The sequence below is a fragment of the Mustela lutreola genome, chromosome 13 (genome assembly GCF_030435805.1).
Source record: "Mustela lutreola isolate mMusLut2 chromosome 13, mMusLut2.pri, whole genome shotgun sequence".
In the NCBI taxonomy this organism is placed as follows: Eukaryota; Metazoa; Chordata; class Mammalia; order Carnivora; family Mustelidae; genus Mustela; species Mustela lutreola.
In genome coordinates, this window is record NC_081302.1 from 73,417,278 (window position 1) to 73,438,932 (window position 21,655).

Here is a 21,655-nt window from a genome sequence, read left to right on the forward strand (position 1 = left end):
AGTAGTATCATAACACTTTCAAATTCAAACCTCTTCATTTCATTACAGAGCTGAAGCCCAGAGACACCCAAGGAAGCATCCAAGATTGCATAGTGAATAGAGCTAGGACCTTTCAATCCTGTGCTTATTCTACCTAAACATAAAGGAGCAGAATAACTCCCAGTTCCAGATATGGCATCAGAAGAAAGTCAAAGGAGGAATAAAACAGGAAGGTAAAAATAGTGAAAAGAAATTCTAGGTATAGGAATGTCTGAAAAGGTCCAGTAGACTGGTATGAGTGTGTGTATGTGTGTGTGTTTCCTGATGTGAGATGATCTAAGGCCATTGAGAACCCAGTGCCTTCTGATAAGTAGCAACAATGCCTGGCACAATAGAGTTGCTCAGTGTATTTGTGGAATGAATGAATGAGGGGGCATGTCATCCTTAGACTCCCCCAGTTCGCCCACTTGCTTGCTCATGTCTGAAAAGAGCTTATCAATGAATGGCAGCACACTGCCTCAGGCTGAATGCTGCTCTCCCTCAAAAAGATATCCATGTCCTAATTCCTAGAACCTGTGCGTGTTACCTGACATGGCAAGAAAGGGATTTTGCAGGTCTGATTAGAGATGGGAAGATTATCCTGGATTATCTGGATGGGTCGTAAATGCAATCACATGTATCTTTATACAAGGGAGGTAGAGACATGGATATTTGACGTACAGACAGACGAGAAGTCAGTGAGACCACAGAGGCAGAAACTGGAGCGACGTGCCACAAACTGAGAAATACAGAGGCCACCAAAAGCTGGAAGAGGCAGGGAATGGATTTCTCCCCTCTGAAGGAAGGGGTGCCCTGCCAGCACCCTGATTTTCACCCAGTGATATTGGTTTCAGCTCTCTGGACTCCAGAACTGTGTCTAAATTTCAGTTGTTCTAAGCCTCTAAGTCCGTGGTAATTTATTGTAGCAACTGCAAGTACAAATTTCGGCCCTGGGATGTGAGATGCTGGTCTAATACATAGCTAAGAAATGTGGAAGCGGCTTTGGCATGGGTACTTGCAAGAAACTCTAGGAATTTTGTCATGCAGAATGAAAAAGCCTTCATTGCTCTAAATAGACTGTTGGTAGAAATGGACATTAAAGGTGCTGCCAGAGAATAGTCACAGGAAGTAAGGAGCATGGGGAAGAAAACCTATGTTGTGTTAGAGAACATATATATTATTATAAATAGAATGTTGGTAGAAATTTGAGCTTTAGAGGCCCTTTTGGTGAGGACTCAGAAAGAAATGAGGGAAATATTTTTGGGAAGTGGAAGAACACGAACCCTTGGTCTGGTAATAGCAGAAAGTCTAGCTGAATTATGTCCTACAGTTAGTTACACTGGAAAGTAGAACTAACTACTTAACATTGCTAAGCAATGAACTTGGGTATTTTGCTGAGATTTCCAAGCAAAGTATTGAATGTGCACTGGTTTCTTCTTGTAGCCTGTAATCACATTTGAAAGGAAAGAGGGAAATAGAGAAACTGCTAAGCAGAAAGAAAACTAAACTTGACGGTTTAGGAGATTTTTAACCAATCCAGACTGTAAAGGATACCTAAATTAGGAGATTGAGGCTGAGGAAAGAATGCTCTGAAGAGAAAATCAGGGGCATAGCAGGAACAGTCTTTGGCTAGTGCCATGGGGAGATGGGAAGGTCAGAGTATTCCCTGGCACAAAGGGTCCCGTGAAGATGTTAAGTGTATGACATGTGGATCCTCTCGGTCATCAGAGCAGAAACCAGGGGTAGAGATGAGATCGTTAGGAAGGATCTGTAGAGGAGCACCATGTCCAACAGCATGAATCCCTTTGACATACATAGGAGACCCATGGGGTTTATGGGATTTTAACACACGCAGAAATGATACTCATTTGATCCAAAGGGACAGAACCAGGACGAAATGAAAAAAGGCTGCTAGACTCCCAAAATTCCACAGGCAGGACAAAAGATAGTAATTTTTGCTTTTGTTAAGCCACCTAGTGTGTGATAAATTGTTGCAGCTGCCACAGGAAATTAATACTCACACATTAAGTGGTCAACAAGACACTCTTGGGTTTTTTAATTAAATCAAGTTAAATATTAATTACATCAAAATTAAATGTTGAACAGGGTATTTATAACATATGTATCAGGCATAAAGACTACTTATGAAATAGATACCTATGTACCCACAAACCTGTTTAAGAAATAGAAATTCAAGGGGTACCTGGGTGGCTCAGTGGGTTAAAGCCTCTGTCTTCAGCTCAGGTCATGATCCCAGGGTCCTCTCTATCTCTCTCTCTGCCTGAACTCTCTGCCTCCTTGTGATCTCCATCAAATAAATAAATAAATAAATAAATCTTTGAAAAATATAGTTTAAAAAAAAAAATAGAAATTCAAGTTACCTTGGAGTCCTCCAAATGTCTGAGAGCACATCTTCCTTGCTTTCCCCTCAAGGTAATTACTCTCTTGAATTCTGTGTTTATCATTCTCTCATTCTTCTTCTTCTTTCCTTTTTTTTCTTCTTTTTTTGGTATATGTGTATCTCTGTATTTGCTTTTTCATTTTGCATGGTTTTTAATGATTCACAGGAAATCCTAAGTTTTGTTCTGTTCTGTGTTTTGTTCTGTGACTTTTTTATTTGCTTAACATGGATCTGTCTCAGGTGGTAGGAGTACGTTCATATTAACTGCTGCATAACATGATAGTAAAAGGACATACAACAACTTATCAATTCTTCCAGCAATCGACACGTAGATCAGTTCCAGCTTTTGGCTCTCCTGAACTGTGTATGCTGCTATGAACATTGTTGTGCATGCTTCTTGGTGCATTGGTGTAAGACTTTTCCTAGGATCTGTGCCTTGGAGTAGAACTGCTGAATCCCAGTGCCTGAGTACTTTCACCCTTACTACGTGTATTGTTGTTCCAAGTACTCGTACAGAAATTTAAAGTTCAATCTCAAGTAGCCAGTTTCTTCATTTTTTTAACCTCCCAACATATGTTGCTTCTATAATTTATCTGATATTTAATCATATTTGGCTTTAATCTCTCTGTTGTAGGGTTATTTATGATTCACTCCTGGATTCTTGGTCATCTTTATGCATGCTCGTGTTACTTGCTCCGCTTGGCCAAGGCAAACGAGCACAGGTATTCAGTGAATAGACTCGGAAGCCAAAAGGTCTAGGCTGGAAACCCAGTTGTGCCATTTACCAGCTCGGTGACTTTGAGCTGGTTACTTAATCTCTCTGTGCCTCAGTTGTCCCTAGCATAAGTTGGGGGAAAACATAACCCTTATTTTAGTGCTTAGAGTATTTACTTTAAAGAGTTATTGTGAAGATTAAATAAGCCATGCCTGGGTGGCTCAGCCAGTTAATTGTCTCCCTCTGGCTCAGATCATGATCCCCCCAGACCTGGGATCGAGCTCCTCCTCAGGCTCCCTGATCAGGGGGGAGTGTGCTTCTCCCTCTGCCACACCCCTGTTTGTATTCCCCTTCTCACTGTCTCTGTCAAATAAATAAATAAAAAACTTTAAAAAGAAAGAAGAACGTATGTAAAAAGTCAAATACTCTCAGCAGGTTACTATCCCTCAATAGAAGTGATCAAACACTCCCATTTTCACATCAGCAAATCTAAAACTCTGTCTGTCTACACTTTATTCCCATTTGACAGTGGAGCCTCCTATCAAAGTGGATCCGTCCACTGAGTTCTGGTTTCCATCCTGCTTCACCAGGACTGCCCATGTAGTCATTGCACCAACCTTGCTTTCTATGTGATTGTTCTCATCACATGTGGACATTCCCTACAATCTTCCATCTTGAAATCTATGATAAGATTTATCACTATTAGAAATCCTCTTGTTCCTTCATTCGTTCACTGCTTTACATTCCTTCTCCTTGCACCTAGCCCTGCTCCCACAAGGGATGTAAGTGTCTCTTAAGGGAAAGCATGCACTAGAAGACAACATGAGATACAAAAGCTTTGCTTCTTACAGATAGGAGGAAAACTCATTTTCCAGGACATGTTTATAGAATTCTTGGGAACATAAAACAGAACCACCTACTATGTGCCAGGCATTCAAAAATGCCAGGGGTAGAGTGATGACAAGGACAGATAAGGGACATCCTGGAACGTCTGGCACATAGTAGTCGTTTAAGAAACAGCTGCCGAATGATCTATTAGTTGATTCATTTTAGTTCACAGAAATTACATCTCTGATTTTTTTAAAAGATTTTTTTTATCTGTGAGAGAGAGAGAAAGGGCATGAGCAGGGCAATGGGTAAGGCAGAGGGAGGAGCAGGCTACCCACTGAGCAGAGAGCCCAACCTGGGGCTCGATCCCAAGACCCTGGGATCATGATTTGAGCTGAAGGCAGACGTTTAACTGACTGAGTGACCCAGGAGCCCTGAAATTACATCTCTGATTATGAACAATAGAAACATTCTTAATTCTTCTAGCATTCTTCTATTATCTACTTTTGAAGAAAAACACAAACAATTTTTAATGAATATGGATGTGGAAGCACTAAAGGTATTCAATAATCTGGAAATTCAGAGAACACTGACACTTAAGTACTTGAGCTTATCATCACTTTGTGCTATTGTTTTATGTTCCCGAACATTCCATAAAGGCGGTGTTTGTGTCTGAATTTCTGATTTAGCTGTAAGATGTAAAAACCCTACATAGACAACTTGGCTTCAGTTATATCAGAAGTGACTTAAAAGCAAAAATAGCATTCCAGTTATTCCTTGATGTTGACATTTCTTGGATAAAAATAAAACAAAAGAAATAAGTAAACAAGTGAGTTACTATTAAAAAGACAAAAGAAATGTGAATAGGACACTATCTGTCCTTGGAAGTTCAGATTCAAAACGTGTTTCTTAAGATAGGAACTGCATGGGAATCCATTCCAAAATAACATCTCCACTTGTTATATAATTAGATAATGGTTTCACAGACTTTGTATAAATATATCTTCATGTCTGATGATTTTCTCTTAAAAGGATATATTACTAATTTTTCTCTTTGAAAACTGTGTTTACAGAGCCACCAACTTTCCCCCCTGACTTTATTCATTCTTTTTCTCCTTGCCCTTCCCACTCTAGGTTGGACTCAATGAACACACTGGAGAAATGAGTAACTTAGGCAAAGACCTTTTTATTCATGGTTAGGCTCACATAGTTCCAAAAAGTAAGCGTAATTAACAAAACACCCACAAGTACCAGAGAAAGTGCTCCGGTCTCAGTAGAAGGCACTGATCCTAAGAAAGCTTGATGTGGGTCACCACATAGAGATGCGGCTTCACTCCTGTTGAATGAATGTGCTGTATTCTGAGTGTGACAGTTGGGAGGCAGGAGTAGGAAGAGCCCAAGCCTCTTCTCCACTGGGTTAGGCAGCCAGGCCCTCCAGGGGTGGTCTCCCTGATGACATGAAGGTGTCCGCCGTGGTAGCTATGACAACGATCCCAGCTACAGCAACGATGCTGATGTCATCACCAACAGTTTGACAGGATCTAGAAATCTTTAGGGTGCTTCTCATCCAGTTGATCATCTCAGATCCGTTCCTTGGACAGGCCACAGAGTCCACTTTCACAAAAATGAATCCAGCGCATTCAGTGACCACTGAAAACACACCAGTCCTGGTGTTTACTAATCTGGCACCACAGTTAAAATACGATTGCATCATTTTGGAAATAAGTCCAACCTAAGGTACAAGAAAATGTATTGTTAAAAAACACACATGGGTACTTTTGGTGGTATGGCTTTAAAACCCAGCACTTGTCTATAAAAGCCTTACAATAAAGTTAGTGAACAGCAATTTTTATTTTTAAAAAAATGGAAAGTATTTTACTAGACCAAATTAGTTTAAGACATATGAAAATCAAATCTTATGCAAACACCCTTAGAAAAACTGAATTATATAATTAACAGTCCTTTCCACAAATTAATAACAAATATGTTAAATTACTGTGTATTAAAGATATGGTTTGAAAGTTAGAGCTGTTTCAAAATACTATGTTCAAATCTCATTCTGTAAGAACCCAGGGAAGTTGTCAAACCACCCCGTTGTCCTTCCAGTAGGGTTTCATGGTACACCGGAGGGTTTATTATGAGCCAGGAGAGAGTCACTAAGTAACATTCAAAGAAAAATAAAAGTAAAACATCAGGTACAAATTAATTTAATTCACTTCCTGAGACTTACACAGAGCTCACTGACTTAAATAAAGCATGACAACACTGTTTTTAAATATCAAGAACACTATTTTCTGGCAGCATCCAGTATACTTTTGTGTTACAAGTAGGTCATAAAGATAGGGCTTCAGGGAGAAATAGAAACACAGATGAACCTCTAAAGAAAGAGAAAGCTTGAGCAGAAGACTTCTTATTCTCTTTTTATGAGGCACAAACAGAAAAATAGATAAAACATAACAACACTGATGATAGACTGCGGGGGACTTCATGACTCGACTTTTATGTTTTATGAATGATATTTAATACAGCATTATTCCTGCTGAATAACCAGAAGATTTGCATCATCAATAATACGGTTAAAAAGTTCACTCCATGGTAATATCCATGTCAACCAATGTTACCTCTTCTACATAAAGCGTGTGTGTGTATATAGTACACAGAGAATATATATGCCTAGAGCATATATACAAACACAGTCATGTCTTCCCAGTCTCAAGCCCATCTGACACTTTACAATGAAGAGAGAAAACAGGAAGGAGACTTCTGGTACCATTTATTTTTCTGTGACAGTCATAAAGCTGCTGTATCGCAGCTTGGAAAATACACAGTAATCATTGTATATTACAGTAACTGTATAATGCAAAAGCAAATGATTTTTTTCCCAGAAAAAAAAAAACCTGTTTTCCCTATGACTCTGCTTCCTCCCCCCTCAAAAATACCGTATACGTAATTTCCACGTAAAGTCAGAAGGCTTCCAGTGCCCATGGCCGGTGGAAGCAGCATGGTCACAGCTCAGCAGGAGGATGCCTGTCTCCACTTCTGTCTCTGACGCAAACGGCGCTCCCCGGCCGGCTCGTCTTACAACTCTTCCTTCAAGCCTTTCTGTGTCTCTTGCCTGGCTTTGTCCTCCTCTCTGGGCGCCAACCATGTGAAATACACTTTCATTGGATCAATGTTCCAGTGTTTGTGAAAGGATATGGGAACTTGGTGAGAAAGGTAGTCCCTGGGATAATCCACGGGCCGAGCCTGCAGGAAGAAGAAAAGAGAATCATGTTCCTCTGTTTGCTGAAAACAATTTTGCTTCAGCACAGCATTATCTAAATTTATGAAGTGACTGCTTTTCGCCAATATTTGATATTGCTTATGAGAATGTAAAAGCAAAAAAGAAGATCTTTTCTACTACCCTCTCTGTGATGCAAGGCTCTTTGCTTTTGTAGCTCCGATTACTTTAATATCCCAGATATACCACTTTTTGCTTCTGTGTTCCGTAGTCATGCCTCTGGGAGATTTCTCAACCATGGTAATAGATATAAAAAGCCTTCCTTGGTCAGTCATTCAAGTGACTATTATAACTTCTGCAAAAGGCAGAAACATTGCTATTTCTCAGGCCTCTCTAAAGAAACTGGCCATACCTGGAATGTGTGTGTGTGTGGTGGGGGTGGAGAAGAGTTCTCAGGGGCTCCCCTTGCCTGTCCACTGCCCTGACGTCTAATTAGGTGTATCTCTCAGAGCAGGAAAATGCAGAGCTCATCAGGAATCCAGGAGAAGCATGAAGTAACTCAGCACTCACTTCGCAACCAGATACCTAGTTTGATTCCAGAAATGACAAGGATAACATTAAATAATTTTTTTTTTTTTTTTGAGGCTTTCATTTTCCTGACTGTATGGGTGAGAAGGGGAAATGACTGCTCTGTCTCTTCATGACCTTAGCTACTGGGGAAAAGCCTTCACATTGTGAAAGCCAGGTTTTTTCGCTTTTTTTCCCCTTCTATTTCTAAAGAGCTTATTCCTAATGTGTATTTCATTTCCAACCAACACCCTGTCTATGTCAGGTGAGGTGATAAAACGTGTAATTATAGAGAAGCAAAGCTGTGACTCAGCAGTTTGCAAGAGGGCCTAAAAAGTTTTTGCATCGTCATCACTTCAGGATTCTCTAGAACTTACAAAATGAAGGGGTTTTTTTGTTTGTTTGTTTTTTAATTTTATTTATTTTACAGAGAGAGATCACAAATAGACAGAGAGGCAGGCAGAGAGAGAGGGGGAAGCAGGCTCCCTGCTGAGCAGAGAGCCCGATGCGGGACTCGATCCCAGGACCCTGAGATCATGACCTGAGCCGAAGGCAGCGGCTTAACCCACTGAGCCACCCAGGCACCCTACAAAATGAAGTTTAAGCAGAATTAGACATAGTCTAGGATGGCTGAGATTGAAGTAACCTTCAGAGTATGGAAGGAAAGAGAAACCAGACACTATTTTTTTCTCTAAACAAAGCATCCACCTTTCTCTAAATGCTTATCTTGTTTACAGATTTATATAGCCCATCTGTGTTCTCTAACAACTCACTGACTTATCAATACTAAAACAGTCTTGGCTTTATTAAATCTAGATAGGAAACATTTTGAAAACAAGTCTTCTCTAGGCTAGTATTTTATTACATTCTACTTAAATGCTTGCAGCGAATATTTCTGTAAACCCTCTTAAGTGGTTTATAAAATACCTTCATTAAATTTTATCTCATTCAATCCTTGAAGCAACCTTGCAAGGTGATCAGAGTATCATGATTGATCTTCAGTTCATAGATGAGGAAACTAGAGCTCACAGAATTTATAAATTTCTTAGGGCAACAGGTCTAACACCTATTGCACTGGGGACAAGAGCAGGTGACCAGCCCAGCTCCTAGTTCAAGCAGGATGCCTGCAACTGGTCCTCATTCCGTGGCCACAAGCCTGGTCCACCAACGGTGCCTCAGGTGCCCTGATCTCCTTGGGGGTCTTTTTCCTGAGACGGCACAAATATCCTGCTCCAATGAGTGTTGATACTTCTGCATGGAAGTTCAAAATGACGGTGTGGGTTGAGCGGAGAACTTCCATGCATTGTCCTTTAAAGATTCTAAGTGCTCGTGGAGTCAAAAATCTAAGAAGGCAATTTTAAAGGACGAAGGTGAACCAAAGACCAACAATACACACTAGAATAATGTCTAACAGACTTGAGTTCTGAGTATCAGCTGAGGAGATTCAACCGGGATATCCGCTTGCAAGGCCCTCTGGGAGTTTACTGGCCTGGAAGAAACCCGAGGGAAAACAAACGCTCAATTTTGTTCTCAGACAATTCCACAAGGCTCCCAGAAGAAAGAAAGAAAAATCGTGGAAACAAATCTTGGCTCGTTTTTCACATGTAAAAATGAACTCTCAGAGACACAAATGCATCTCACAGGAAAAAAAGAAACCCATGCTATCTTTCCCTCTATTAATGCGGATTCCAGAAGGGACTGCAGTTGCATGTTAGCACATGAGTGAAGAGCTGGTTTACAAAGTATTAGAATGTGCTAATCATTTCTGGCAAATGCGGTTTTGGAAAAGAACAAGACAAGCCTAGAGAAGTGGAATGTGTCCACAGAGGCATCTGTAACACCAGGAAGTCTAGACGGACTCTGATAATCACATTACTGTGCCCAAAATGCCAAAAGGAAGTGGCAAACAGGCAGGGTTGGGTGGAGGGAGAAGGCCTTAGGAACAGACATGGAGAATGATGGGAAGCTGTGCGCAGGAGGAGAGAGATGGCGTAAAATGCATGGAAGGACATACATTGGGTCAAATCGAAACTTAATCTGTAAGTATTAGACCACACTGAACAGTGCAAAAAAAAAAAAAGATTAAATTTGTATTTGCTTAGACAAATACAATTTTTATAGCTATATTGACATAATTTACATACAATTCACACAGAGGCATGGTAGTTTGAAAACTTTTAGTAGATTTCCATATTGATCCAGTTTTAGAAGACTATCTACAGTCATTCCCCCAGAACTCCCTGCCATGCATTTTCAGCGATCCCTACCCCAGTGGCAGCCCCCGGAGACCACTGATTTGCTTTTTCTCTACAGTATTGCCTTTTCTAGAAATTTCTTAGTGGAATCATACATTATGAATGTTTTGAACCTGGCTTCCTTCACTTAGCATTGCTGCATGTATCAGTAGTTCATTACTTTTATTGCTGAGCAATATATTACACTGAGTGGAAACACCATACAAACAACACACAGTTATTATCACACAGCTTCCATGGACCAGGAAATTTGGCAACACATAGCTGGGACCTCTGCTTCACGGTCTCTCACCAGATCGTAATCAGGATGTCAGCCCGGGCTCTATAATCTCATCTGAAGGCTCAAGTAGGAAAAGATGCACTTCCAAGCCCAGTCAGTAGGTAAGGGTAACGCTCAGTTCCTTGTGGGCTACTGAGCTGAGGGCTTCACTTTCATACCCTGCCCCCTTGCAGCTTGCTTCAGCAAAACCTGCAAGCCCGGAGGGAAGTAGGGAGCGTCTACAAGGAAGATGGAAGTCACAATCCCTTGCAGCATAATGACAGAAGAGACATCCCATCACCTTTGCCATATGCTATTGGCTTATACGCCAAAGAGGGGAAAACGCAAGGTATGAATTATCAACAGGAGGGGACCAATGAGATCTATGTCATAAATTGCCTGCCACATATATGTTTAATTTTTCTTTAAACTGCCAAAACATTTCCAAAGTAACTATATTTTATATTCCCACTAGAGGCCCAGGTCTGTTTGCTTATAGGCATTCTATACATGTGAATTTAGTTTGCATCTCCCTAATGACTAATCATGTTGAGCATCTTTCCATGTGCTTAGTAGCTGTTTATGCATCTTCTTTAGAGAAATGTCTGTTCAATCTTTTACCCAGCTTAAACTCAGCAGCTGATTCTCTTACTGAATTGTAAAAGATTGTTATATATCCTGAATTCAAGTCTTTTACCACATACATGATTTACAAATATTTCTCCCAATTTATGGGGTTTTTTTTTCATTCTCTGAAGGATATCTTTTGAAGAGCAAAGTCTTATTTTAAGTTTCATGATTTCAATTTATAAATTTTTCCTTCTATGGATCTTGCTTTTGATGCCATAAAACTTTGCCTTCACTAAGGTCAAAAAGAATTATCCCTATGTTTTTTGGGGGAGTTTATAATTTTATCTCCTATATTTTGTACGATGATTCATTTTGAATTAATATTTGTGTGTGATGTAAGGTTAAGTTCCAAGTTCACTTTTTGTATGTGGAAATTCATAACTGCTCTAGCACCAGCTGACCGGTGCCACTTCTCCCCTGGATTGCTTTGGCATCTTTGTCAAAAAAGAGTTTACCACAAATGACAGGGTTTATTTCTAGACTCTCTATCCTGTTGCATTTGCATTGATGTGTGTGTGTGGATGTGTGTGTGTTTATCCTTCTACTACTGGCATCGTCTTGATTATCGTAGCTTTAGAGTAAGTTTTGAAATCATAGAACTGTAAATCCTCCAATTTCGTCCTCCTTTTTAAGAATTACTGTGTATTTCCATATAAATTTTAAGAATCAGCTTGTTGATTTTGACAGAGAAGCCTGCTATGACTTTGGGTATGGATTGTACTGAATCTATTGATGAATTTGGGGGATGTGGGGAAATAAAATTTCCTGTAAAAAAGCCCTAAAGCCCACAAGAAACACTTCACATTCCATTTGTCTAGTTAACTGCTCATATCCCAAAGGAGAGTAAAACTTCCCTTATCTCTTGGAGAGGCCAAGGGTTATATCCCTGAACTAGGTCCAGAGGGTAAGCCCCAAGGTGCCAGAAAAACCTGAACACTTTCCACCCTGGGATACATTTACATTTCAAGGAAGAATAAGGTGTTTATTTGCATACCAAAATGCTGAAGTAAGAAAGCATTTCCCTTTAGAAACAGAGGAAACAGTTTTTCTTTGTCCCTTGCTGATGCGGTATCTCACCAATTGCAGAGACCACTTGAATTGGCCCTCATCCTACTGCTCTGGAGGTAAAACTAGGTCAAAGGGGCAGTGGGAGTGGGGGCGAGATTTGCTTATTATTTATTTTGAGGTACTTAATGTAAAAATCTATCTCTGATCCAGAACACTTCCTTTAGGCATTCAGAATAAGTTAATTTTAAGTGAATAAGATGAAATAATGAAATTCTTTTTTAAAAATAGATTTTATTTATTTATTTATTTGAGAGAGAGAGAAAGAGAGCACAAGCAGTGGGAGCAGCGGGCAGAGGGAGAAGCAGGCTTCTGCCAAGCAGGGAGCCCAGTGTGGGACTCAAGCCCAGGACACTGGGATCATGACTTGAGCTGAAAGCAGACGCTTAACCAACTGCACGTTAACCAACCCAGGCATCCCAGTATTTTAAATGGTATTACAAAATCAATGGAGAAAATTGCAATAGCAATATTGAGTCTTCCAATCCATAAATATGGTATAGATCTCTTCATTTAATTAGATCTTAATTTCTCTCAGCAGTATTATACAGTATACAGTGTAACTCCATTTTAATTTATTCCTGATGTATTTTATTCATTTGCCTGCTATTTTGAATGACACTGTTTTCTTCATCTTCAGGTTTTTTTTTTTTTTTTTTTTTTGGTCAAAACAACACAGTTGCTTTTATATATTGATCTTGTAGCCTATAACCTTGTTAAACTCATCTATTAGGACTGGTAATTTGGTTTTTTTTTCCTTTGGTAGATCTGTAGGATTTTTTACATACAAGATAATGTGGTCTGTGGATAAAGACAGTTTTACTTCCTCTCTTCCAACTTGTATCCTTACTATACATATATGTGTGTGTGTGTGTGTGTGTGTGTGTGTGTGTGTAAATATATACATATTTTCATCTTATTGCGCTGGTTAGAACCAATGAATAAAAGTGGTAAGACAGACATCTCTACCTTGTTTCCAATTTTGTTATTTTGTATATTCATTTCATCATTTTGTTGAGAGGTATTTCTTCTATTTTTATTTTTTTTAATCATGAAGTGATGTTAGATTTTGTCAAACATTTTTTCTGTGTCTATTGAGAGACTCAGGTGGCTTTTATTTATTATTCTACTCATATGGTATATAACAATAATTGATTTTGGATATTAAACCAAGTTTGCATTCCTGTGATAAATGCCAGCTTGTCATGGCATATAACCCCTTTTATATATCGCTGAATTCAGTTTGCTAGTATTTTGTTAAGGATTTTTCCATCTGTGTTCAAGAGTAATATTGGCTTGTAGTTTACTTTTGTCATATACAATTTTAATTCCTGTTACTTTTTTAGCAATATTTTTGGAGTGATTTTCTAAATTCTTGTTCTAGGGATAATAATATGCACCTTTTTATTTTATTTTATTTTTAATTCAAGAGAGAGAGAGAGCATGTGGGTGGAGGTGTGGGAGGAGCAAGGGGAGAGAGAGAGAGAATCCAAGCAGACACCCTGCTGAGTGTGGAGCCTGATGTGGGGCTCCATCTTGGGAGTCTGAGATCATGACCTGAGCCTAAACTGAGAGTCAGATGCTTAACTGACTGCACTACCTAGACACCCCAACAATATGCATCTTTGGCATATTAAGCTAATATTGGCCTCATAAAATGAATTGGGAAGTATTCTCACTCCTTTAATTCCATTCCATCGGTGTATGTAGTTTCAAATACTTTTTCTATTTCTTTTTAAGACAGTTTTGCTAATGACTGCGATTTAAGAAATTTCTCCCATTTCTTTTAAATTGTCTAACTGGTTAGCACAATTTTGGTAGGATTTGCAATGATGTCCCCCCTTTCATTCCTAACTTTGGTAATCTGTGTCTTCCTTCTTTTTCTCTTGGGCAGTCTAGCTAAATTTACCAAATTTGCTGCTCTTTCCAAAATAAATCAGTTTTGGCTTAACTTGATTTTCTATGCTGTTTTTCTATTTTCTATATTGACTTGTGCTCTACACTTTAATATTTTATTCCATTTAAAGGTTCAGATTTGAATGATAATATTCTTTTGCTTTCAGTGCAGATGTTTAGAGATTCAATATCCTTGTCCATTTCTAGTATGTTTAAAACTATACATTTCCCTCCAATCCCTACATATCTATGCTAAAAATTTTGTTATATTTTATTTTCATTTTTATTCAAGATATATTCTAGTCTTCCTTATGTTTTCCTCTTTAACCCAGGAATATTTTTAAATGTGTTGTATAATTTCCAAATATTTGGAAATTCTCTCATTTTTCTTCCACTGATATCTAATTTCATTCCATTACTGGAAGGACATATTTTGTATGTTTTCAAACCTTTAAAATTTATTTAGACTTGTTTTTCTGCCCCAGCATGTGATCTATCCTTTAGAATACTGCATGCACACTTGAAAAGAATGTGTCTTTTGCTGTCAGATGAAACACTCCATGTCAGTTAAGTAGTTAGTATTTGTCCATTTCTCATTCCAGTTCTGTCCATTTAGGTTTCATGTATTTTGACAATCTGTTAGGTGTACATATACATTTATAATTATTGTATCTTCTTAATATATTGACTTTTGGTTATGAAATGTTCCTCTTTCTCTCCAGTAATATTCCTCTCCTTAAAGTGTACTGTGTTTAACATAGCCACTGAAACTCTGTATGATTAACTGTTTGCAGGGTACATCTTTTCCTGTACTTCTACATTCAACCTATTTGTGTCTATGAATCTAAAGTGTACTTGACTGTTACAGACAATGTAGTCAAATCTTGATTTTTATGCAATCTGACAATATCTGCCTTTTTTTTTTTAAAAGATTTTATCTATTTATTTGAGAGAGAGACAGTGAAAGAGAGCATGAGAGAAGAGAAGGTCAGAGGGAGAAGCAGACTCCCCATGGAGCTGGGAGCCTGATGCAGGACTCAATCCTGGTACTCTGGGATCATGACCTGAGCCAAAGGCAGTTGCTTAACCAACTGAGCCACCCTGATGCCCATAATATCTGCCTTTTGACTCAGGAGTTTAGTCCATTCATATTTAATGTAATAATTGATACACCTGTATTTTTATCATTTTGCCATTTATTTTCTGCATGTATGGTTTTTGTCCTTCTGTTTCTCCTTTATTGACTTCTTTGGTTAAAGAATCTTTTTGTGTATATTTATTTAATCCCTCTATTGATATTTTAAACTATATATTTTAAATCATTTTCTCATAGATTTTCCCAAGGATCGCAGTATGAATCTTTAACTTAGGTTAATACTGATGTAATTCCAATAAAATCAATTGCTACAATATAGCTTCATTTCCTTCTCCTTATCTTTGCACTATTATCATCATATATATGGCATTTACCTATGTTATAAATCCAATAATAGGATTATAAATATTGCTTTAAACAATCTTATATTTAGGGGCACCTGGGTGGCTCAGTCATTAAGCATCAGCCTTTGGCTCATGTCATGATCCCATGGTCCTGGAATCAAGCCGTGCATCAGGCTCCCTGCTTGGGGGGAAGCCTTTTTCTCCTTCTCCCACTCCCCCTGCTTGTGTTCCCTCTCTCACTGTTTCACTCTGTCAAATAAATTTAAAAACTCTTTTTTAAAAATCTTATATTTGCTAAAGAAATTGAGAGAAAATATGTATGTTTATATACATGCTTTTCAATTATATATATGCACATATATACATATATGTATACACACACATACACAGTCTTTTATATTTTCCTCCATATTAACCCTATCCAGTATTCTTCCATTCCTTCCTATATATTTTAATTACCATGTGCCATTTTCACTCATCCCAAAGGATTTCCTTTAGTTTTCCTGTAGGGGAGGTCCACTAGCAAAGATCTCTCTCACTTTTTGTTTACTTACGGATATCTTTATTCCACTTTTGTTTTGGAAGGATAGCTTTATTAGATACAGAATCATTAGTTGATTGGGTTTTTTTGTTTTGTTTGTTTTGTTTTTTGCTTCTGCCTTCAGGCTTCTATTATTTATAATGAGAAATTAGCTAGTAACTATATTTTTTGTTTCTCTTTTCATTAGGTTGCTTTTAAGACTTTCACTTTTTCACTGTCTTTCAGCAGTTTGACTATAACATGTCTCTATGTGATTCTTTTCATGATTACCCTACTTGAGCTGTCGAACCTTTTAGAGCTATACATTGTTTTTCATCACATTTGGGAGGTTTCAACCCTATTTCTTTGAAAAACATTTTCTATCCTGTTCTCTCTCCACTCACTTTTTAGGACTCCCATTAAATGTATATTGGTATACTTTATGGCTTAAAGTATTTTAAAGTTCTGTTCATTATACTTTAGTCGTTTTTCTCTCTCTTCTTTGGACTGGGTAATTTCTATTGATCTGCCTTCAAATTCACTGTTTCTTCTGCCATTTCAAATCTACTATTAAGCCCACCCACATAATCGCTCATTTGAATTATTTGGTTTTACAACTATAGAATTTTCATTTGTTTTTTATTGTAGTTTCTATTTTTTATTAAGATTTGCTATTTGTTGAATCATTGTAATCATATTTTCTTCTGGTTCTATGAACATGGTATCCTTTAATTCTGTGGCTATGATTTTATTAGCTTGTTGAAGTCTTTGTCTATCAACTCCAATATGTGGTCCCACTCAGAGTTGGTTTCTGTTCCCACATTTTTCCCTCAGTACATCTCTTTGCCTTGTGTCATGATAATTTGTTGAAAGTTGATTATTTTGAAGATGTATTGTAACAACAAATCTGTTTAATTTTACTACTTTTAAAAAATATTTTATTTATTTATTTGACAGAGAGCTAGAGATAGAGCACAAGTAAGCAGAGTGTTAGGGAGATGGGGAGAGAGGGAAGCAGGCTCTTTGCTGAGCAGGGAGCCCGATGAGGGACTCGATCCCAGGACCCTGGAATCACAACCCGAGCTGAAGGCAAAGGCCTAACGACTGAGCACCCAGGCACCCCAATTTTACTACTTTTTTAAGAAGTAACTTGCCTGGATTTACATTGTAGAATCTTTCTTACTGTAGTGTATGGCTATTGATATCTCCACTTAATTTTTAGTTCTAACTTTTAGCTTGGATTGCTAGGGGTCATCCCTAGTTTGAATGTGCTTGAATAGCTTAGTGGTTAACTTATCATATGGGCAGAGGTGATGCTCAAACCTCAAGCCCCTATGGCTTCTACCTATGTATAGGTTGGAAAGCACATTCAAAGACTCAATAGATTCTCAAATATGCCTTGGATTTTACTTTCTTCTAGGCTCATCCAGTGTCCATGTGCATGGTTTCCCAGTAGGCCAGAGAAATGTGGAGAGCTTTTCTAGCCCTGTTACTTCTCTTATTTCCAGGGTACAAAGTATTAAACTTTACTAAAGTATTACCCTTTACCATATCTGAGACTGCCACCTCAGGCCCAAAAATGTGCAGGTTTTTCTTACTTGTTTCTTACCAAGTTTGACTATTTTAGGATTTTTATCTCTCTGTACTCAAACCAAGTGCCCCACCCCCACCCCGACAGCAAAGCTGCCATTTTCCCCAGCCAGGCCCATACAGATTAAACTGTTGTTGCTCTTTCCAGCCAAGCTGGGGTGGTTGGAGAGGTGGAGCTTCGGTGGGGCGGGTGGGGAGAGACTTCAGGCAGAAAGGCCTCAGAAGACCTCATACTCTTCTCAATTAGCAGTTTTTCAGGAATAAATGTTTCTTAGTGCTTTTGGTTTATTTCCAGAGTCCTGAAATAAGTATTTTAACAATTTTATGCAGAGGATTCATTGGCCATTGCATGCTGCCATACCCACTGGTAGCATATAATTTTGAAAGAACAGGAAACCATATGCTCCAGATCGTTTGTTTTTAATAAAAATATATACTAGACATTCCTTGAAGCCCCCTTTAAGCCTGTGATTTCACAATTACCTCCCCTGACTAAAAAGAAGAAAAATGGCCCAGGCAATTTTGTATCTGAGACCGTTTCCAAAAGCCTACTCTTTCTCTAACTCTTCAGGGATCTTGGATTTTTATCTCTTTGCCTTCTATGTGTTTCTCAGTATGAACAAATACACTGTTTGAAGCACTGTTCAAGCATTATAAATGGGAAATAATTTGTAAAGCATCATAAACTCTCTAAAAGAGGCTTAAGAATTAGAAGATATATAGTGGTATCTATAAGGGAGGATATGCTTTAAGCATATTTTACAATTTTGGAAAGATTTAAAATTTATTATGTGAATTAGGGAAATCAAGAGCTTTAAAGTCTATGAAATTATGTTTTTTTTTCATTTTTAAATTCTCTTCAAAGGATTTTTGCTTAAAGTATATTTTCCTTCTTTCTTTATCATTTTCTTGCCTTAGTGAAAAAGGCTGCTATAAAAATCTAATGCTGTATTATTAACAATAATAAATCATTCCCCTTATACACCAACGGTTTTAATTACCCTTCCTTTCCTAGAAGTGAAACTCTATGAGATAGAGCAAGAAAGAGAGCAAGAGAAAATAACTTGCTTCTCTAAGTCATCCTGTAACACAACACATAGGCTTAAGATGAGTGGGACCTCCTAAGGTTTTAAAAGATGGTTAAGTACTCCTGACTGGTACCAAGAAAGAGGTTTCTCATACATTTCTTATTATGAAAATCTGTTTTTATTCTCCCTTATGGTCCTTAAGATGCAGAAATGGATTCTGCCTTTCTTGATAATGCAAACACTTTCTTTGCCTTGTTCAAGTTATTTCCTACAGTGCTATTTCTGTCATGTTTAATTTTCTTTATTGCTATGATAGCATTTGCTACTGGTTACTAAATTTGACAACATATTTATTCTTACAACATCAGAACATTCACTGACCTAATTCTAAAAAACTACCAAAAAGAGTGCAGAGGATTCCCTTCTCCAGACCACAGTATGATGGTCTGGAGCACCAACCATCCCTGGTAAACATCATCTGAGACAACAACAACCTCCAGATTATATGCTTATTGAGATACTAAACTGAAGCTTAAAAGTGTTTAGCCACTTAAGTTTAATAGCAACCAAAGAGGAGTAAGCCCAATAAAAAGGTAACCAGTAGACAGTGTAAAAACCTAGGATAGTACAGAATTACATACACTTGGCATATATACAGCAGGAAATATTAGGTCATTCCTATATACTTCTAGATAGCATTTAATAATTTCAAAATGCGATCTATTTTTCAACTTAAAAATGAGGGGGGAGGGGTGGAGAGCAGATTTTCCCTGGTCCTATATTGAAGGACAATGACCAAACACCATTTTGTTTTCCAGAGGTTTCTGCCTTCTCTCTTCCTGCTGGTTATGGTACAGCATCAACCCTCTGGACAAAGAGGTCTGTTAAGGATGCCCCTCTGGGGCCTGTCCACATAGTTCTTAATATGGTTTCCAGAAGAACATATGAAGGGAATGAAGTAGGATCTTTAAGTGAGAAGAAAATCCCCCTCTCTCCCTCTGAGGTAAGTATAGAAACATTGTTCTCACCTGATGGAAGAGAGGGCTGTGTGTCACAGGGATTCCCAACCCACTAAAGCACATTCCTAGGACCATATCGTCGGGGGCATCATGGCTGTAGCAGCGACATTTACTGGCGAGAAGTCTCCTGATTGCTTCTCTGCTGAAGACCATTCTAGTGGGAAGCCAGAGCAGACAGAGAAAAGGGTTAGAGCAGCAGGTCCTCCAGACCTTTAATCTCAATAAAGAAATAGAGTTCAGAGGCCACATTCTTGATAAAGATGTTGACATCAGCAGTGTTTTATATTTAATAGTTATTGTGGGGGAAATGTTTTGTGCTTTTGATGAAAGGAAAATTTGCTTTGAAGACACCTGTACATATCTAACAGGCAATTATATTTTCTTATATATTTTTCACAAATGAATATTCTACAATATTCTTTTCCTAATGTGTCAATGGAAAATTAGAATAGTTCTTCAGTTTTAGCACTCTTAATGAGGTCAATAACAAAATCCACCAACATTGCCAGAAAGTAGATGGGCCCATTAATACAAGTGATGACTGACAGTGAGATCAAATCTAAATGAAACAACCAGGCATTGTCCAAGTGACTCCAGGCTATGAAAGTTGCCTTGAGGTGATTTTGAGAAAGAGAAACGAGAGAGGGACAGTGAGAGAGAGAGACTGAGTTGCCTCAAATAGAGCTATGATACTACTTGACCCAGTATGCTGGGTACTTTCTGGTGGGACTCATGCCCAATCTTGCCATTCTGTGCCCTCCTTGGATCTGCAGGAGGATGGAAACTGTAAAATAATACTTTCCAGACTCCCTTGTCAGCTAATACCCAGCTTCATTCTGACAACGAGGGGCATAATACTGGGGGAGGCCATCCACTTCTGGCTCCGGCAGTCTCCGTGGTGAGGCAGGCGATGGGGGACAACTCTGGGGCAGCAGAATGTTGGCAAAAGAACCACAGTGGCCGTGGGGAGCCAGTGCGAGGACTGGCTCAGACACAGTGTTGAGACCCAAAAGCAGAAGCAGCTAGAGCAATCCACATGAACAGGCTCCAGAACACAGCCTTTGCTCTGCTCTTCCAGCCTTCAGGGCTGTAGCAGCTTTCTATAATTACTGAGTTCTCAGCAGAACCCCTGGCACCGTTTTATTCCTCTGGCCCTTCCCAACACTTCGGCACCAAGTTCTTTTTGAAATACAGATTGGTCCTAAAATACAGGACTATTCTGGCCCTACGGTAGTAATGGCTCTTCTCATAGTATGAATAATCCAATAGCTGACAGGGCTGAAGGGACTAATATGGTTCACAAATCCATTCCCAGTAAGCGACAATTTCCTTGAAGGCAAAACTGTCTATAATTTGTCCTCGTATTCCCACAGCCAAATGCAGGGAATTGCGCACAGTAAGTACTCAGCAGAATTTGATGCATCAAAGAAGTGAGAATAAAGCTGCCCTTACCAAGATGTTCTTCCAGGGGGAGGGGAAGGAGTTCTATGAATCAGTCTAGTGGGAAGGAAAAAAGGAAGACCTTGAAGACACTCCCTCATGCAAAATGTTGATTGCATACTCAGCTGGGGGTTTAATTCGCTTTAACTCGGTTCAGTGACCACGCGCTGGTGACGCAACCACACAGGGAGGGCCTCTCCCTGCCCTGGCCAACATGTTGGAGGACACGGTGAAACAAGACCAGACAAGAGGGGAAAGCAGCTGTTTAAGTTGATACAAGAAAACAGGACCGTACCTGAGGAAGAAGCAGAGTTCTTGTGAACTCTACCAAAAGGAAAACTCCATGTCTGAAAACGCACCAGAAATTCTCTTTCTCTCTGAGTCTAGGGCCCATAAGGAATTGGGATAGCACCTTCGTATGGGTCAAACCCCCATTCATCTACCTGATCCCAGGAAGAGAGCCTACGTAAGGGGATATGCACCTGCCAGAGACAGACCCTTAAACATCTATCCAAGGCCACATTAAGGGGAATTTCCCAGGTAAGTATAATGCAGTTGACCTTGAACAATGCTGTGTTGAGGGTCCAGCCCCATGTGCAGTTTAAAATCTGATCCGACTTTTGAATCCCCTAGAAGTTACCTACTGATAGTCTACTATTGGCCTTATTTAGGTAAGATGAATAGTCGATTAATATATTGTATGATATATATATTATAAACTGTATTCTTACAATAAAGTAAGCTATGGAAAAGAAAATTTTATG

At 38.8% G+C, this 21,655-nt stretch overlaps 1 protein-coding gene across 4 annotated transcripts in view; it reads right to left on the minus strand.

Moving 5' to 3' along the window:
• Window positions 1–5,128: 5,128 nt before the first annotated feature.
• Window positions 5,129–21,655, minus strand: part of B3GLCT (beta 3-glucosyltransferase) — a 116,056-nt gene continuing 99,529 nt past the window's right edge. For 2 of the 4 annotated variants that reach the window (XM_059143958.1, XM_059143956.1), the window contains 2 exons: window positions 19,461–19,605; window positions 5,129–7,208 (listed from right to left, as the gene is read on the minus strand). In XM_059143958.1, the coding sequence (XP_058999941.1) occupies window positions 7,041–7,208; window positions 19,461–19,605 (313 nt within the window). In that variant the 3' untranslated portion in view covers window positions 5,129–7,040. The remainder of the gene's footprint in view (window positions 7,209–19,460; window positions 19,606–21,655) is intronic. The other 2 variants (XR_009346877.1, XM_059143957.1) reach the window with 2 other exon arrangements.